At 39.6% G+C, this 19,458-nt stretch overlaps 2 protein-coding genes across 4 annotated transcripts in view; both read right to left on the reverse strand.

The window, feature by feature from the left end:
- Positions 1-1,350, reverse strand: part of LOC125486349 (tyrosine-protein kinase ABL1-like) — an 11,036-nt gene extending 9,686 nt beyond the window's left edge. Inside the window, exon 1 of the mRNA XM_048613412.1 lies at positions 1,329-1,350. Within this exon, the coding sequence (XP_048469369.1) occupies positions 1,329-1,350 (22 nt within the window). The remainder of the gene's footprint in view (positions 1-1,328) is intronic.
- ciz1a (cdkn1a interacting zinc finger protein 1a) overlaps positions 256-19,458 on the reverse strand; it is a 56,876-nt gene continuing 37,673 nt past the window's right edge. Inside the window, exons 11-14 of one of the 3 annotated variants that reach the window (XM_048613650.1) lie at positions 13,882-13,995; positions 8,240-8,407; positions 6,578-6,629; positions 256-2,914 (exon numbers count right to left, since the gene is read on the reverse strand). In XM_048613650.1, coding sequence (XP_048469607.1) covers positions 2,655-2,914; positions 6,578-6,629; positions 8,240-8,407; positions 13,882-13,995 — 594 coding nt within the window. In that variant the 3' untranslated portion in view covers positions 256-2,654. Of the gene's footprint in view, positions 4,323-6,577; positions 6,630-8,239; positions 8,408-13,881; positions 13,996-19,458 lie in introns of all 3 variants that reach the window. The other 2 variants (XM_048613652.1, XM_048613651.1) reach the window with 2 other exon arrangements.

The raw sequence follows: 19,458 nt of genomic DNA on the forward strand, positions 1-19,458 counted from the left end.
ATACCAATGTCTTTTCCCCAGGGTAGGGGAATCCAAAACTAGAGGGCACAGGTTTAACATGAGAGGGGAACGATTTAAAAGGGACCTAAGGGGCAACTTTTTCACACAAGGGGTGTTGTGTATATAGAATGAGCTGCTCAAGGAAGTGGTGGAGGCTGGTACAATTACAACATTTCAAAGGCATCTGGATGGGCATATGAATAGGAAGGGGTTAGAGGGATATGGACCAAATGCTGGCAAATAGGACTAGATTTATTTAGGATATCTGGTTGGCATGGATGAGTTAGACCGAAGGGTCTGTTTCCATGCTGTACAGCTCTATGACTGTATAACTGGGAATCAAGAAGAGTGGGTTGTTTAAGGTCTTCTGCTGTTGCTGTCGCCACTTCTGGAATCTCACACAAAACGCTGGAAGTGGGTAAAGCCATAAAATGCATTTTAGATCTTCTGGGAGTTTGTGCCAAATATGAAGCATAAACTATTCATACAGGAACAGGCCCACAATGAAACATGCTGCAATGCAACTTGTCTTCATACAAAACAAAATACTGCAGTTGCTGGAAATACAAAATAAAAACACAAAATGCTAAAAATACTCTACAAGCCTGGCAATACCCGTGGAGATAGAAACGTCTGATGAAAGATCATTGACTTGAAGTGTAGACCTAAAGCCTTGACCTGGACGTTTTCTCAACGGATGCCACCTGACTTGTTGAGTATTTCCAGTATTTTCTGTTTGGATTTCAGATCTTCAACATCCACAATATTTTTCTTTTATCTAAATCTAAAAGAAGGCTACTTCTAACCTGCCACCTGTCTCAATTACTCAATTGTGAAAAGAGGTACCACTTGTGACCACAGGTAAACACAGTACAGAATCAGCAACTAGACACCATTGAAGTACAGACTGGAGTGTAGTACTGTCCAAAGATCATCTGAAGTCCCAGTAATGCCACTTGAGTATCTGTGATCAAGTAAGATTCAGAGATTGGAAAGGTCAACAACCCTTTCCCTCCAGTTAGGCTTAAAAATTCAGATCGAAATCTATGATAGCAACCCAATAATAAGTTGAAAAATTAAAAACACTGCTTCCATTGACCTCAACGTATGAAAGTTTAAAGCATATGGCAATCTGCACAACCAAAGCCCAGTACCCTTGGCTTTACTTTTTTTGAAATGGACTGGAAAAAGTAAAAGATGAAGATTTGAGGCTGGTAATAAACCCCCTACTCAAATCTGGATGACAAATTCTCTGGATAAGCCATATTTGTTTGCCCTGCAAAAAACTAGGGATGGATCAAACACATCAGTCAGTACAAGTCACATACCAATGCTTAGTTTAAAAGACATGGGTGCACTGTACACTTCCAGACACGGACACAAACAAAAATTTGACTGTATTTAAATCCCAAATCTGCTCCACTTGTATTTTGTGGAACTCTTTCCTAGTTTTGTGATTAGGCCAGTACGTTCGGGGGTAGAAGCAGCAAATCAGCCCTTAATTGAAACGTAAAATGGACAACATAACATTTTTCCTTAATCGCTTTCTGCAGAACAATTAACATGTCAAGAGAGATAATGCTGTAATGTTGAGTTGAAAGGAGAGATATGAAATCACAAGGATTAGCAGATAAAGAAAATGGGAAAATGGCGATGCGTTTCAACACGACAGACTTGGAAGTACAGACTACAAACTAGACATGAGCATTGAAATGAAAAGTGAAGCAACGTGGGACAGATGACTATTAAGCTGCAATACAGCACAAATACCTCAAACACAGAAGAAATGACAAAACCCACAATGTGAACCAACATCAACATAAACAGTTCAATGAAAGGGGAATGCATAATGGGTCACAGACTTGCTCTAATTTTCCTTCAAAAGGTACAAGTATTTAATCACTACCATTTTTCACTGAGGGGAATTTCTTCACAATTACTGACAGCTTTAAAAGATATCCAAGTATCTTGCATAAGGACAGATGCAAAGCAGAGCTAATCTCGTTTGCCCAAATAATGTACCTCAAACTCAAATTCAATAAAACTCCTTTGATGCAATGTTTTCAAAAACATATCGCACTCTGCTCCCACAGCCTCTCGGTCCCAAATTTGATGGCTTTCCCTGGTGTTTCAAGTTCATAAACAGACTGAACAGAGATTGATGGAAACAGGTTCACAAAATTTCAACACTTTTTAGTTTGTTTGTATCTAAACCGAAGATTCCAATTTCTAGGATTGCCAAGTTAACTGAGGGGCAAAATGTAGAAAGATTAAATGTAAACAAGTTCCTGGTCATGTTAACCTGTTAATGAGTAGAGGTACACTGATCAGGGCAAACTCTGAAGCAGCAAGGTACAAGTATCCAGCAACAAACACGTGACTAACTTTATATCAAACAGCAGCGAAAGACCAAAAAAGCGCAGGGCATTTAAGTTTAAATTGGAAAAAGTCTTTACCGTTATTACAATAATAAAACTGGATTCAGCACAGGAAGGGACTAAAGCAAGTCTGAGACAACACTAAACACCAGAATTAGAAGAGAAAAATGCAGAGAGAGAGACAGTGTGGTGGAGTAGGAAGGGATTTGGGGGTGTGGTGAAGAAAGGAGTTGCAGAGAGGGGAGGATATGGGTAGCGAAAAGTGATAAGAGGGAGCTAAGTAGGTAAAGAGAAGGCAGGTATAAATGAAGGTTGAGTGTGAAAAAATGAAGAAAACAGGCAAGGTGAAAAGAGAGAAAAAAGGTACTGAGGAGAGAATGAAACACAGGCCACATCATGGAACAACCATCTAACCTGAAGGTTCTGAAAATGCATCAGTGACTTGCAGTGGGTAAATCTGGCAGTGGACTCAGAATGGTAGAATTTGTGACACAGCTTGCAGAGGAAACCGGTCACAGGGACCACAAATTCCTGGCCTGTGGAGGGGAGGGGAACCAAGACGATCACTGTATGTTACATTGAATGTGCCCTTGTCATCAAAACACACAAAACAAATCAGAAGTTTAAAAAAAAGGAAATGCATACAAGAGTTTTGTTTTAAATAAAAAGTCAGCTGTATAAGAGTTAACAGAAACCAGGCTCTCAGCCTCAGTCAGCGTGATCAGCATTTTAGGATGGCAATGTGCAAAAAGCAGAAATCACCTTTCAGAATTCAGAGATGCATGGATGTGTATTAGTGAGAGGAAAGCTTTGCAATGATACCATAATGGAAAGCCACAGCAATGAGTCTGGATACATATAGTTATGCTACAGAAACCAGTTTTGACAGTTTACAGCTCTAATTTATCTGCACTAAGTAGATAAATACTAGATGCTTAGAATGGGCTAAGTAATGAGAGAATAAATTTTCAGATGAGAGATCTAATGATGTGTATGAAATGTTTCCAGATAAGGTAAAGGTAATCCAATTTTGGAAAAGAAGCTGAACTTTTAAAAGAAAAGTTTCACTCAAACTTGTTTCCAAAGTTTCTGTTGTGCAGCGTGTGAACTCAATGGCTGCGGGTCCAGCAGTGGTAGTTAAGCTAAAACATATATTTCACTGATCAACTCTCCAATGCAATTTTTTTTTATTTGAACTTGTATTCAGGTAAATTTTGCAACTTGAAGATGATAAATTTATGCAGAACATGCAACGGCCAAAGTCAAAGGTGAAATTTTAATATCAGGGTTAATGGTGTTCATTTTAAGTCTAAGTTACATTAGCTTGTTCTGTCTGGACTTGAGTTTAGAAGGTTGTAGAGTGATCCAATCGACATACTTAAAACATTTGAAGAATTTGTTCGGTTAATTACAGTCAAACCAATTCCACCGGTGGAGGAATCCAGACAAATTAGAACTAGGCCATATAAGAGTGAAATTCGTTGACACTTTTTCCACACAAAAGATAGCAGAATTCTGAATCCTGCACTTCTTGAAAGCTGTGGACACTGGCAGTCAATTTGAGTATTGAAGGCTGAGAAAGATAGGTTTTCGGCAGATTCGGAGGATCCAAGCTGCTAAATGGAGCTGAGGTTCAGAGCAGTCACAATGAAATTGAATGGTGGTGGAATAGCTCAATGGTTGACTCCTATTTCTAAGAGTGATCAGTTCCGGGAAAATCATGCCAACTGCATTGTTCTGGAGGACAGTGAAGACGGCAACAAGTAAAGCAGTGGCAGTGTGCACTATTGGATGCTACACAACCGGACATTTGTGCAAGCATCTGGGACTGGCTAGTCCTGGAATTCTCCTAGATTAGACCAAAACTGTGATCCTATTGAGAGGCATACAGGCATTACAGAATGCAGACATCTCCATCCAGGAACGTTACATGAGAAGTCTGGGCTGTGAAAATTTAACAAAAAAGGTATTTTTAAAAATTGATTTAAGATTTTTTGAGCAAGAATGTTGACATGGGGATTGAGGGGAGGGGCGGGGGGGGGGAGACTTGGCACAAGCAGTAAGTTGCACACATTTTCCTTCCCCTTTAAAAATAAAATCAGACTATTCCCACTTTGCAAGCCAATAGCACAAGATAATCGCAGATTAACTATCAAAGGAGGGACAGAGTTGTTTCTGTTTATATTAATCTGACAATGCATCCTCTTCCTCCACAACATTAATGTTTAATATATCATTGTTGCGTGATTCTGTTCAGAGGGAAATTAATGAATCGCTAACCAAAACAAACAAATCTGAATGCAGTTAAGTGCTGTGCACTGTGCCCAAATTATTTTACTTAGGAAGCTTGTTTTTTTTTAAAAAACATTGAGGGTTCTGCTGGAATTAAAAAGAACATCGATCATTTTAAACCACTGATGTTAACCACAACACACAACAGTCTCCATAGAACAAGCATTTTAGCAAAGATAAAAATATGTAACAACAAAAACATCAACATTCCAATTTTTCTGGCAACAAACATTTGGAGAAATTTTGGAGACACTCCAGACAAGATAATCTGTAGATTCTTTTCTCAGTTACCAACTATTCTCCTTAAACATTTTTCACCTCACTCCTCCAAAAATGCAAAAAGCTCACAGACCTCTTTAGCACCAAAGCCAACAAGACTGAGATGAACCATTCAGTGGCCTTCACTGCATCATTCGCTCTCCCACCCATGTAATCTTCCCTGCCCTTGTTCTCCTTTTCTAGTTGTTTTTTTAAAAAGGGGGAAACTGGCATCACTGGCAAAGCCAATATTTATTGCCTGTCCTCACCTGACCATCAGAAAGTGGTAGTGAACAAGCTTCTTGAACTGCTGCAGTCCTTATCGTGGAGGTCATCCTACAGTGACATGTTTGCAACGGTTTGGTACAACTGACTGGCCTGGTAATCCAGTTATTTACTGGGTCATAGTTACAAAAACTAACACTTTGTTCCAGGTGCTTTCAAAAAACCTATTAACAACTTAAATTTCCCAGCTGCCACGAGGGTTGGAATTTCTTTGATGAATTAATCCCGGCCTTCAGATTATTGTCCAATTACACAGACCCTTACACTACCTCAGACTGACATCTGGTTGCCCTTCCATTGATGCTCATGTCCTCTCCTTAGCTGAAAGACCCAACAGTTCTCTCAACCCTATTCCCACTCATCTGCAGAGCACCCAGTTTCCATTCCTGACTTCTTTGCCAATTGACACTGAAAACAGTTTCTTTCCTTTTAAATCTGGGATTGTCCCTTTATTTACTACTGGCTTAGACTTAAACTCAAGCTGCTTCACTCATTATTGATTTGACCCCACATTCTACTTACCACTTCATGCAACTCCATCCTACTCAACCCAGACTGTAACCCATCAGATCCTGTATCCTTTCCATTATCAATAATACCCACTTCTTTCACTGCAATATCGCTTGTCTCCAGCCCTCTCTGAGTCCAACGCCGCTGAAACCTACATTCGCGCTTCTATTTCATTGAGGCTTACCTATTCCAATACTCTGAAAAGCCTCCTACCTTGCACCTTCCATAAACATGAACTCACCCAAATCCTGGCCCTCATCAAGTCCTGTAAAACCAACACTGCTATTCTGGTTTCCAACTCACTAATGCCACAAATTTAAAATTTTCATCCTAGTGCTCAAATCCATCTATGATCTCATTTTTCCATGCATCTATAAACACCTCTAACAATGTAACTCTCTGAGAATTTTGCATTCCTCAAACTCTGGCCTCATGAACCCTCCGCTGGCAGCTGTACCTTCAGCCACCTAGGCCCTGAGCTCTGTTATCCCTCCCAAAACCTATTTGTTTTTCCTTTCTTCTTTTAAGACCCTCCTTAAAGTATACCTCTCTTAACCAAACTCTTAATCATCTATCCTAATGCACTTATAGGCATTGTATCAATCTTTGTCTATTTATGTGTCTGGGAACTGCTTTAGGGCATTTCTGGTGCTATGTAAACACAACTGGATGTTACCAAGTCAATTCATTTGGTTGAACTAAAATTGTTGTGAAATCAGAGGTTAACAGTTATTTTACTTGCAGACTAAAATATCCATTAAAATTCTCTAATGTGTTATTTAAACAAGCTTGATAGATTTTAATGGAAAAAAAGCACTGAGCTAAATACATTAGCTTACTTCTTTTGTACTCACCATACACAGCCTCAGCATCATATGGCTCCTTCTCAAACTCTGACAGCAATGCCTAAATGTACAAAGCATATGTTTACTTCTTTCCTCCCCTTTTGAAAAAATACATTTTATTCAAGAGGCTATAAAATTTCATGCCATTTCAGGGAAGCCACGCAATTAACAAAATCCACGTGAAAAAGGTTATCAGTCCCATCCAGAGTTATTTAAGGACATTTCATCATCGACATTTCTACACCCTTCCCACTCCATATACAATATTTGACCCCCTAATTTAAGACCCATTGAGTCTTTTTTCTCCTCTCAAAACAGATAAACAAAATAATTCCTCAACAACAAAAACAAAGTTGCTGAAAAACTCAGCAGGTCTGGCAGCATCTGTGAAGGAAAAAACAGAGTTAACGTTTTGGGTCTGGTGACCCTTCCTCAGTTCAGAGGGAAGGGTCACCGGACCCGAAACGTTAACTCTGTTTCTTCCTTCACTGATGCTGCCAGACCTGCTGAGCTTTTCCAGCAACTTCTGTTTTTGTTCCTGATTTACAGCATCCACAGTTCTTTCGGATTTTATATAGAATAATTCCTCTATTGTCATTATTCCATTGTCTTATTAATCCAGTTTCTTTTTACAAAGAGTTATTGGCTGCTAAATATATTTCCTTGTCCAGATTGGCTATTCTACATATTTTCCATTCTTTGGGTATGACTTCTGACCTTGCTCAAGGGTCGTAAATTTAGGACTTAAGGTATTGTCTTACAATCACTACCAATCGGTTTCTAATTTCAACCTCACACCTTTCAATACTTTAAAAGCCTCTACGGTGTCTCTGCATTTTACTCCTCCAGTGTAAGTTTTCAATTGGACTATTACACATTTCCCAACTTTGAGTCCAATGACCCATATTAGCTCCCAGTCTCGAAAACCAGAATGTTAAAATTCTAGGCTATTTATTTCAAATCTTTCCAATGTCTCCACCCATAACAATCTCTAACCTTCTTCAACTCTATAATCCTCTGAGTAAGGGTCACCAGACCCGAAATGTTAATTCTGATTTCTCTTCACAGATGCTGCCAGACCTGCTGAGCTTTTCCAGCAACTTCTGTTTTTGTGTCTATAATCCTCTGGGTTTTCCACATGTATCAAATTCTGCATACCTCCAATTTCAATTAGAACGTAGAACATAGATGGTGGCTGTGTCTTCAGCTGCTTCAAATCTAAGTTGTTGAAATCCTTAAACCTGTCCTCCACCCTCTTCCCTTTAAAACAGTCTTAAAAGCTTCCTTCATTAATTAAGCATTTGGTGACTCCGCCCTCGAATCTCCTTACCTGACTTATCAAATTCTGTTGCAAAATGCTTTGAAGCAGATGGGATGTTCAACCAAGTTAAAAGCACTGTATAAGGGCATTTGGATGTTGTAGTAGAGGTGCTTGATTTTCAATAAAAGGAATTGATGTCATCATATACTAATGCAACATCACATTTAAAACAGTATTGAAGGGCCCATGACATCAAGGAAATACACATTGCAAAGCCCGTAACAATTGTTACACAGTATTTTAAAATACAGCTATATAATATTTGTCACCTCCAATAAAATCATAAAGTAGGGTTAAGAAATACCTGAATGCAGGGAAATACAAACCGTTCTAACAGGATATTGACAAACCTGAGAATCCCTATCACTTAAACAATCAGAAATGCTATCATCATCCTCCTCAGTCATCCCTTCTTCATCATCTTCATCAAAGCAACCAACTGCATCAACAGTGATAAGGTCCTCTGGATCATCTTGTCCAGCCTGGTCTTTATCCTGGGAGCTACGCTGCTGCTTAACCTGAAAACAAAATGCACGTTTGATTATTACACATGCTAATGATGATTATATGTTCACGTTGCATGACATTTGATTTTTGTATCAAATGTTATCCATAGAATCAGGAATTAAATATTGTGCATCCACACCCACTTTCAGAGAACAATTCTCTCCCTCAAATTTCTTAGTCTATATTTTTGGTAGAAACTGCTTAAGTAAACTTGTCACAATAATATTACACCCTCCCTGTTGCGAAGTTGGGCAGAGTGTTTGTGGATTGGAAGGCAGGACGTTAGAAGGCAGCAATAGATACATAGAGAGTTCTTAAAATTGAAACACTGTATCAAAAGGCTGTACCGTTAGCAGGCAAAGCAGCATTTTTACCAGGATAGCAGGTTTTTGAATATAGCCAATTAATTTAAACCAGGTCCTGGATACCAAAGCCCAATATAAATCTGATGGTTTTGACAACCTAGGACCAATCCTGTTGTAAGGGTATAAAAGAAGAGGTTATTTGAAAATTGGTGTAAGAGCAAACTGCCACCTGAAGAGAAACTCACTGGCTCTCTCAGAAATTTCAAAGCTCTCAAAGTAAGCACTATGGCACTCTTAGCTAATATTCCTGACACAAGAATTTGATGGAGGAAGGCATTCCTGACTGAAGGACAGCAGAGAACATTCCGGAACACTTATACTGACTGTGATTTCGAGAGATTAAATTTTAACTTTTAATTTTTTTTATTAATTTGGTTTATATAAGTGGGATTTGTATCTACTGGAACATCATATCATTAGAATTTTGTTTTATTTGGGAATAGTTAGTAGTTAAGGCAGAATTATAGTTTGTTAGTAGTTCTATTAATTTGTTAACTGTTAGAGTTAGATAAATAAATTGTCACTTGTTGGCTGTAGAGTACGGTCAAGAGTTCATTTTATTTCACCTGTCCTTCATAACAGATTGAGAGGAGAGAGGCAGGTTATACGACTTTTCACATTTCCTTTAACAGATTTCGAGGCGAGGTGAGCTTCTCTAGGTGTTTCAGTTTTAATTATCAGAGAAGTGTCAACCTCATCTCCTCTCCATAACATCCCACAAGTGCAGCAATACTGTCTGAGCTCATCTGATTTTATTGTCTGAACTGTATTCATTCTAACGCAAGGAAGTAAAGTGGATAATGTAAGCAAGATCGCATTTATAAAAAAATGGCACTAGGGCTTCTCCAGCAACTGCTGCAGCCTTTGCTGTGATGGTTGTCCTTAGTAGAGCCAGATATAGACTTTCAGAATTCTGATGCAGTGGTAATGAAGGAGTGGTTATCTTGCAACACTACGGTTTTTTTATTTAGCTGTCAATCTTGATTGACAATTTGCTGTATTTTATCCAGCAGAACATACATCCTGGAGCTAAACTGCATTGATAGTGGAAGGTGGATGCTGATTAAAATCCAATATACTGCTCTGATTTGAGACTGGATATGAATTAATCAATCAATCAGTCTCCAATTAATGGAAAATCTGATGTTATTCAGCCCACGCTGGACTATTTGGTACAAATGACTGAGTGGCATTGTTGGCCACTCTAGTCTATACAGTCCACACACTTAACTAATGGCCTCATTATTGCAAGCAGTCAACAAATAAAACAATAGAGGGGGGAATAATTGTAAATCTAACAACTCTGAAAAAAACGTTCTCCCATATCAGAAGTGTAACTGATACAAAATATGCAGTTCTCAGTAAAATCAGCTGAAACAGATTAATTAACTGAAATGTACAGGACCACAAAATATTATTTTGGTAAGTGTGGCTGCTCAAGAAATTAACAGCCAATTTCTGAAAAAAGATCATTAACCCCAAAACAGTAAGCTTAACTTCCTCTCTCCACAGAGGGTGCCTGACCAGCTGTGCATATCCAGTATCTTCCCATTCAATTTCTTATTTCCAGAAACTGAGACACAAGGATGAGACGTTGGGAGCTCAGGAACCAAGAAAGATCAGTGGGCTCAGGATAAATGAGTGGGACTTGGAGCAGTGACTGGTACAGGGATCAAATACTGAATGAACTGAAATTTTACACAGTTCAACACAGAGTGGCTAGAATACAAATTTCTTTCCCTAAACAGGTAGTCAATAGGACTACTTTTATCTGCCCTGATTAGTCTTTCTTTCAGTGCCCTGACCAGCCATTCAATTCAGCACTCCAATTGGCTAATGATGAATTTCTGCGGTTGAACTTGTAAAGGAGGTATCTCAGCACCTTATTGAACAGTCAAACCTGGAGGTGACAAAGACACACGTAAATGTTTTGGCAGCAGACAGGGTGAGGTGGAGCAGACAATGTCAGGGAAGCAACATTTGTGATTGAGAGGATGTGAGATTGTAAAGGGAGCCTGGTGTCAAATAGACTGCCATAGTTATGAACACATGGTTAAATATGAGACAGTGACAAAGGAGGAATACCATCAACATACACGTGTAATCTGATCCCACATTTTCAAATGTTGCTGCTAAGGGGTATGTAGCTAAGTAATATATAGATGTGCAAGTCTATCTGCCTACCAATCAGAATCCTCTTCCAATGCAATACAAACTGTTATTCCCTTTAAAATTTGGTATCCTTGCGATTTTGCTCTGGTCAGTGCAAGACAAAAGTTTTGACAGCCTAACTTTTTTTCCCAGTCCTTGCACACAACAAATAAATACTACATTTGAGAGCATGTGCAGTGAGCAACTAAATAATGTTCAGCCTCATGGCTCCACAAGTTATCCACTTTAGAGAAAGCTTAGAGAAGTTCAGAGTAAATACGATTTTGGCATTTAAAAAAAACAATAGAAATTGTATTTAGTCAAACAGGATGGATGGATAAATAATTGGAGTGGAGGAATGCAATAAAATTAGGAGGAAAAGTAGGCTATTCAGCCCTTTGAGATTGCACCACCATTCAATGTGATCATGGCCAATCATTCAACTCAGCACCCTGTTCCCTCTTCCTCCCAATACCCTTTGATCCCTTCAGCCCTAAAAAAACTATGTCTAACTCCTTCTTGAAAACATTCAAAGTTTTGGCCACAACCACATTCTGTGGCACAGAATACCACAGACTCACCACTCTCTGGATGAAAACATTTCTCCTCATCTCAGTCTTAAATGGCCGACCAGTATACTTAGACCATGGCCCCTGGTTTTGGACTGCCTGGTTACAGGAACAACCTAGCTGAGTTTAACCTGTCTAGTACTGTTAGAATATTGTAGGTTTGGCAGGCAAAGTATTGCTAGGTGCCAAAAAATATTCTTGTCAGTTTACGAGTGTACAAACCTTGTCCTCTAAAACAGAAGCATTTGTAATTTAAGTAATCTGTGAACAAAGGGAAGATTCAACTGTATGTGCTTTTGCTCAGTAATGCTTGAATGACTTGATAATATAAATGTTCCATTTCTATTTTCTAGGGCAGAAATTTCAGTCACTATGAAGGCAGGCACTTTATCCTGCATATCAAAAAACATGTAACAAGATTCAATGGAGTCCATAAAGCTACTGAACGGTTAAATTACAGCTACAACTCTTTGGATTAGAACGAGGGGAGTTCGTACAATTCAATAAATTGTTGTGGTGTGCAGTTCAGACAAGGTTCACATAACTCACTGCTAGGATGAGGAAGGGTCACGGGACCTGAAACATTAACTATGATTTTTTCTTCACAGATGCTGCCAGACCTGCTGAGCTTGTCCAGCAGTTTCTGTTTCTGTTTCTGTTTCTAAGATGAAGGGGCTCTCTTGTGAGCGAAAGGTAGACAGGTTGGGCTTGTGTCCATTGGAACTTAGAAGATTCATCAGCAATCTAATGAAACATAAAGTTTCTGAGGGAGACCGACAAGATGGATGCTGAAAGGATGTCTCCTTCTGCGGGACAGACAGTACTTTGGGACACCATTTCAAACTAAAGGGTTTTCCATTAAGATGGAGATGAGATTTTCTTTTTCCTCTCTCAGAAGGTCATTAATCTGTGGAATTCTCTCTCTCAGAATAGGAAAGGCAGGGTCATCGAATATATTTGTGGCTGAGTTAAATAGATTCTTGACTGACAAAAGAGTCAAAGACTATAGGGGATACATGAGGAGGTAGAGCTGAGGCCACAATCAGATTAGCCATCATTTTATCAAATGGCAAAGCAGATTTCAGGAGCAGAATAGCCTAGTGGTGCTAATAATTCCTATTTTCAGATGTATACTAAAAATCATTCATGAGAATTTGAGCAATAACACATCTGCAGGTTTTCCAGCAAGTGAGTCAAGTTGAAAACCTTTGAGCATAGGTGGTCAACAGTCCAAACAGTAGTATGCCTGTCTTGGAAATGTGTGATCGACAGGCTCAGTCCTTCATCACTCAAGTTCAACTACTACTGTTGGCAATAATTGTGTTACTAAGTCACCAAGAATGGAGTACACATTATTGCAAGTGCAATGCACATTGTACACTGTTCAGTGTACAGCGAGTCTGCTCACTCCGATCATTCCTGAGTTGATTTAGACTGTTATAACCAGAAATAAGAGTGAATCAGAAGAAAGTAGAGAAAATCACAGTATTACTTGGGATGAAGAAAGTGTTTAGCTTTTCTGACTCTCTCTTTTTAGAATCCAATGCTACCAGTTTCCCTTACAGCTCTGGTGTCAGTAGAAAGAACCTCTATTAATGTTTTAGTCAAAAGATGCATGTACTCCTTTAGTATCACAATGGAATGTGAGCATAGTGATACGGAGCTCAAACCCACAACCTTCTGAAACTAAGATAAAAGTAGGACTGGACAGGCAAGTTGGGAACTAAAAAACAGTCAGATGATAACACTTTTTATAGATAAATGAAAATTTACAACTATTGAATGTCAATTTACAACTATTTGGCTACGGAGTTAAAGTGCACTCAATGTCCAACTCATCTCTTATCAGATATATGAGCAGTCTTGTCATCCCTAAATAGGATGGTCATTAAGTTCCATCAGCTCGCAATCCAGCAACACTGATTTTAAAATTCTCATCCTTGTGTTCAAAACCCTTCAGCACCTCAATCTTCACAACTGCTGTGACCCCTCCTTAAATCCTCCAATCCTTAAAAATCCCTGTTCGTTTCCAGTTCTAGGCTCAGTTGTTCCTCAACTTTCCTTCCATCACATTTGGTGCCCATGCCTGCAGACCAAAAGGGCCTAAGATCTGGAACACTCTCCCTAAACATCTCTTTTCATATATTTTTAGTTTATCTAACATCTCTCCATATACCTTAGTGTCAAGTTTTGTTTGATAATAGTCTTGTGAAGCACTTTCAATGTAGTTAAATGCACTAAATAAATGCAGTATGATTTTGAAGACTGCAACCTGACTGTTCTCTCGTCAAGCATGAGAATGGCTATTCATAAGCAAGATGTAAATATTTTTCTCATTTTTAATTTCCCCTGTATTCCACTATGGAAACAAGTGAAAAGCCTAGAAAAAGCATAGTGTACCTCTTCCACTTTCTGCTTGTGCTCTGGCGACTTCATGTGCTCCACAAACTTGCGGGGGGTTTTGAAGTGTCGGCTGCAGACAGTGCAGAAAGGCCGCAGCGAGTACTTAGCAAGCTGGTGAGAAACAGAGAACATAAATGATACAGCTACAGCAAGGGGAGGGTAGGGCCAGCAATCTCCAATAGGCCCACCCTCAAAATAAAAGGACCAGCTGAACCTAACTTATGGCACAAAGGTGGGACATTGCATTTTTCAAAGGTAGTGTAGGATTCAGGCTGGGTAAAGTGGTCCCTACCTCTGAGCCAGAAGGCCTGGGTTCAAAGTCCTATCTGTTCAAGGAGTGTGTAATAACATCTCTGAACAGGTTGATTAGAAAATACCTACAAGCTGGGGATGCACTTATCTCTTCTGTTAGTAAGAAGAAAGATGGCAAGATACATTAATATGGTGTTGACAGTATCTGGTGAGTAGCCCAGAGATATTAAGCTCAAATCTTTCTGTGACAATTCGCAAACTTGAACTTGAGGTCATGTTTCTGGTGCCAACCCAGAATGGTAATAAGACATAAAGAACCTAATGACACATCTTTGGCATGGGTTACTGATGTCACTCAGGGAAGGGAGTCCACTAAACTCTTCTCTAGTTAGGCCTGCACATGACTCCAGTGCCATGTGACATGTTTTTAATGGCCCACGATGCATGACTCACTCCTCTTAAATTATTGAGCAAGTTTCTCAATTTTAAACACCAGTTGTTAGATAAGAAAAAACAGCAGTCAAGACAATAAATCCAACTAAACTGAGATCAGTAATTGAAAGCTGGATGGGGTGTAAGTGTCAGCACCAAAATTAACTTTGTTTTAAGAGTATCATTATTTTTGGTCTGCCTTTCAAACTACTGAAACATTTTATCAAACACTTCATGTTTTTTCTCTACTATTACAATTTTAAATCACTACATACAAAGATACAGCTCAGAATGTAGTAATTCAGCCCACCATGCTTGTTCTGGTTCTTTGTAAACGCTATCCAATTAGTTCCACACACACTTAATACTGCAATTTTCTCTTCTTCAAACACAGGTCTATTCTCTTTGGAACACTCCTGCGGTGAGTGCTGCAGTATACAAATTTCCAGATAAAATCCAAATGCTTCTTTTAAAAGGGGAGCTATATTTGAGTAAATGGAATATGTATCTAATTTTCTAAAGGGCATACATATTTAAAAACCACCAATGCATATAACCTTAAAGACGCTTGCTACTTCCTACGTAATGACAAAACAGGTGTTGTGTTGTTGCTGCTGCACACTAAGGTCATTCAAGGTGAACACATCTGCCGAAGGTGTCCGCAGCTCAAGATACCTCGGCTGCAAATTAAAATATTGGTGTCGGAGCTGCAGGCATGGAAGGAAGGGGATAGTTATCTGCACACTTAACTCCAGGTGATGGTCACACCCCTCAAATTAAGCCTTTCAAATTTGGTCTGTAATCAGAAATGGGAAGGTATGACAGTAGAAGCAGATATGGGGAGTGGAGGTAGCATTCAAGGAACCCTGGCCCCTGCAAGTGTCCAACAGTTAAAAGTTTGCTGCAAGCTGGATGAACGAGAGTGGGTAATGCAGGATGAGCAAACTGACTGTAATACAGGGAGCTATGCAAGATGTGGGTGAGGTAATGGTAGTGCTAGGGGACAGTATAATTAGGATGATAGATACTGTTCTCTGAAGCTATGGGCGTGAGTCCCAAAAGTGTACTGTCTACCCAATGCCAAGATTAATTAAATCTCCTCAGGGTTGGATAGGAACTTGGAGTGGGAGGAGAGAGATGCAGTTGTCATTGTCCGCGTTAGTACCAATGACATTGACAGAACCAAAAAGGAGGTTCTGCTGAAAAACATTTTATTAAGGATTGAAGATGAAAAGCAGAACTTAAAAATCTTGGAATTTCTGCCTGAGCCACAGGCAAACTGGCTAATTTAAGGAATTGAATTAAACTAATAGCTCAAAGATTGATGTGGAAGTGTTTCAATTTATTCTTCACTGGCACCAGTGCTGGGATAGAAGGGAGCTGTTCCTGTGGTAGGGGCTTCACTTGAACCAAGCTTCCAGAGCAATAATCTTCCAAGCATTCTTGAAAAGTCCCAGAGAATTGGAAAACTGCCAATGTAACACCCTTATTCAAAATAGGAAACAAAATAAAACTATAAACTAGTTAGCTTAACATTTGTTAAATGTCCGAGTCTACAATTAAGAAACACAAAATATAATCAAGCAGAGTCAGCATGGCATCATTTTGGGGGGGGGGGGGGGGGGGGGGGGGGGGGGGGGGTGATAGTCATGCCTGACAAACATATCTGGATTCTTGCAGAAAATTACAAGCAGGAGAGATACTGGGGAACTAGCAGACGTAGTTTTTTGGATTTCCAACATGTGTTTGATAAAGTGCCACACATGAGGCTTCATAATAACGGTCCATGTTGTTGGGGTAGTTTATTGGCATGGACTCGCTAACTAATAGAAGGCAGAGAGTTGGAATAAATGGGGCATTTTTAGGATGGCAACCTGTAATTAATGGAGCATCACAGGGATCAGTGCTGTGACCACTATTAATTACAATATATATAAATGACTTTGAGGAAGAAAGTGTATGTGGGATAAGTTTGTAAATGACACAAAAATTAGTGGAAGGCAAATGGTGAGGATGAAATAGAGTCTACGGAGGGATATGGACAGGTTAAGGATTGCGCAAAAATTTGGCAGATGAAATGGAACATGGGTAACTGTGAAGTTTAGCACTAGAGCTGATTATTAGATGGAGAGAGACTGCAGAAAGTTGCGGCACAGAGGTAGGAAAGTGGAATTAACAATTATCAGGTTAGACATGATCTCACTGAAAACTGTAACAGACTCAAGGGGCTGAATGGCCTACTTCTTATGTCTTAGGGTTGTATTTGGTAGTCATATTGTCACATCAGTTAGTGATGGCAGCAACTTGTAAACTGGTGGAATCTTCCTGTATGGAGGCATTGGTGCTAAAGCTGGGAAGGCAACTTAATTAGGTGGGATGGTGGCATCCCACAACCCTCTCATCTTCCTGTCACATCCCAAATTAAGTTTTGGGCAGAAAGGCATAAAATCAGCCTTCCCACTGTGCCACCAATTGGGGCCCTTAAGTCAGGCCATCGCAAAACGGAAGACTGGGCCACCAGTGGCTAGCATGGAACTGCCCCACACCCCACCAACCCCAGATCTTCACCACCACAACCCCGCGTTCAAATTTCACCTACAGGTTAAAACTTCTTTCAAACCTCAAAATGGAGTTGCAGTAATGGTGGCTGCTGAGAAGCACCCCATTGTCCTTGCTTCCACTTGTCTCTAGCTTCCTCATGTCATTCATAACTCTCCCCCCACCCAAAACACTGGTTCTCTGGATATTGAATTCCTCCCAGCAGCATCTACAGCTTTCATGGAGTCACAGTAACACAGTATGGAAACAGGCCCTTCAACCCAAACTGGCCCATGCTGACTAACGTCCCTGCCAATTTCAAGAGCTGCTCACAAATGACTGTCCAACAGCTCTCGCTGGATAGGATTAATGCATCCAAAGATTTGATGCCAGAGGAAGACCCATCAGTACCTCCAAACTGATGGACTCGAGTAAGATATAGCCAATCTTATTCTGCAACATCCAATAGAGTGACTTGGCACCTTTTCATAAAGTGAGTGAGATACCCAAGGTCCCAGCTACTGCATTAATATATTGCCTTTACAGTAGCAAAATGCTCCCAAAGTTGGGGACGAAGTAAAGGTGAAACAGAGGTGGTTACCTGTGAGGTTGAAGAGACAGTTAAAAACAAAATACTGTGGAAGCTGGAAATAAAAATAGAACATTTTGAAAACGCTCCATGGATCTGGTAGCATCTGTGGATAAACTATTTTAGTTCCACCTTCCATAACTTAAACTAATCCAAAGTGGCTTCTTTTTAAGCAATGTCTCAATTTTAAAATTCCCATTTTTATTTTCAATTCCCTCCGAAGCCTCTCCACTCCTTGCTTCTAACTTTCCCAGACCCTAAACCCTCTGGAGATCTCAAAGTTCCTAAATTCTGTATTTTTACACATTACTGGTTTTCTTTATTCCACCACTGGCAGCCATGCCTTCAGTTGCAGAGACTTTGAGCTGTGGAACTCCTTCCCTGAACCTGTCCATCTCTGCAATTATCTCTCCTGTTTTGAAATGCTCCTTAGAATCTACCTCTTGATTAAGCTTTAGGTCATCTTCCCTAAAAGCTCCTGTATGGTCTGGATATCTTTGGTTTGATGACATACCTGATGACACAGCCCACTGCTTTGGGGTGCTTTCTCATGTTAAAGCACAATATACATGCAAGTTGCTACTATTTTTATTGCTTTATATAATTCATCAAGGATTTCACAAGAATAGTAAACAGTCAAGTTCCCCAAATGGATAGATAAATCCTAGCAATAAGTAGTAAGCAATCTTGAGCGTGCTCTCCATGGCACTCTGCTCTCACTGCAGAATAAGATGCCACTTGAGCACAGCTTTCAATTCAGGGTTGTGTCTTTAGAGTTTTCCCTTACAATATGCACAATGCAGCTACAAGTCACACAAGTGGTGAACCCGACCATTTCACCATCCAACGAGCATCCAACAATGAGCAGCATTTATGGTTACCATTGACATCATATATGCAGAACTTACAATTACCTGTCTCAATGGCAGCTATTATTAAATTCACATTTAATAACATTTTTTACCTCCATATAGGCACAGCTACAGGAATGACTAGGGCCCAGCCACCAAGAACATTTGGGGGTCATCTGACCTTCTGGAAAAACTACCAGACCCCACTGCATTAAAGCACAAATAACAATAAAATGTGGGAGCAAAGTGCCCATTAAAAGTTTATATATTGCATTAATAAAGGAGCATAATGTATCGCCACATACTACATCTCCACTCCTACACAGTATGTTCATGTGAAGCTAATGCTCCCACAAAACACAATGGGCAGTGTTATTACAGTAATCAACAAGAATGCTGAGGATCTACACTTAAATTATTTAAACAGCTGAATACAATGCAACTGGCTTTATTTAAACGCCAGGCACAGCTTAATACAAACTATAGTGCCACAATTAGTTTGGGATTTTGGTCAGCATGGACTGGTTGGACCGAAGGGTCTGCTTCCGTGCTGTATGACTCTATGACAACATGGGGGAATTGGATGTGTAGGGGAGGAGGAATTAGAAGTTCTTCAGTATACAATAGGTAATTGAACATTAACAAGGTTCCCAGCTCTCTGTTCTTTATATCCAGTGCAGCTTAACAGGATATGAACTTTAAGCAAGCACAAACGGTTTCTGAAAATAGATGGAACACTTCAAGATGATGTAATCAGCAACAATGATAATCATATTGATGCAAATTATTATTAATGATTTTGTCAGCCGATATAAGTGACTGCCTGTTTTAAATGTAGATGTCTTAAATGTAGAGTCTGTATTCTTGAGTGACACCATTAAAATAGGTGTATGCCATTTTTTAAATTTCGCC

Source organism: Rhincodon typus, chromosome 28, assembly GCF_021869965.1.
Source record: "Rhincodon typus isolate 14 chromosome 28, sRhiTyp1.1, whole genome shotgun sequence".
Lineage (NCBI taxonomy): Eukaryota > Metazoa > Chordata > Chondrichthyes > Orectolobiformes > Rhincodontidae > Rhincodon > Rhincodon typus.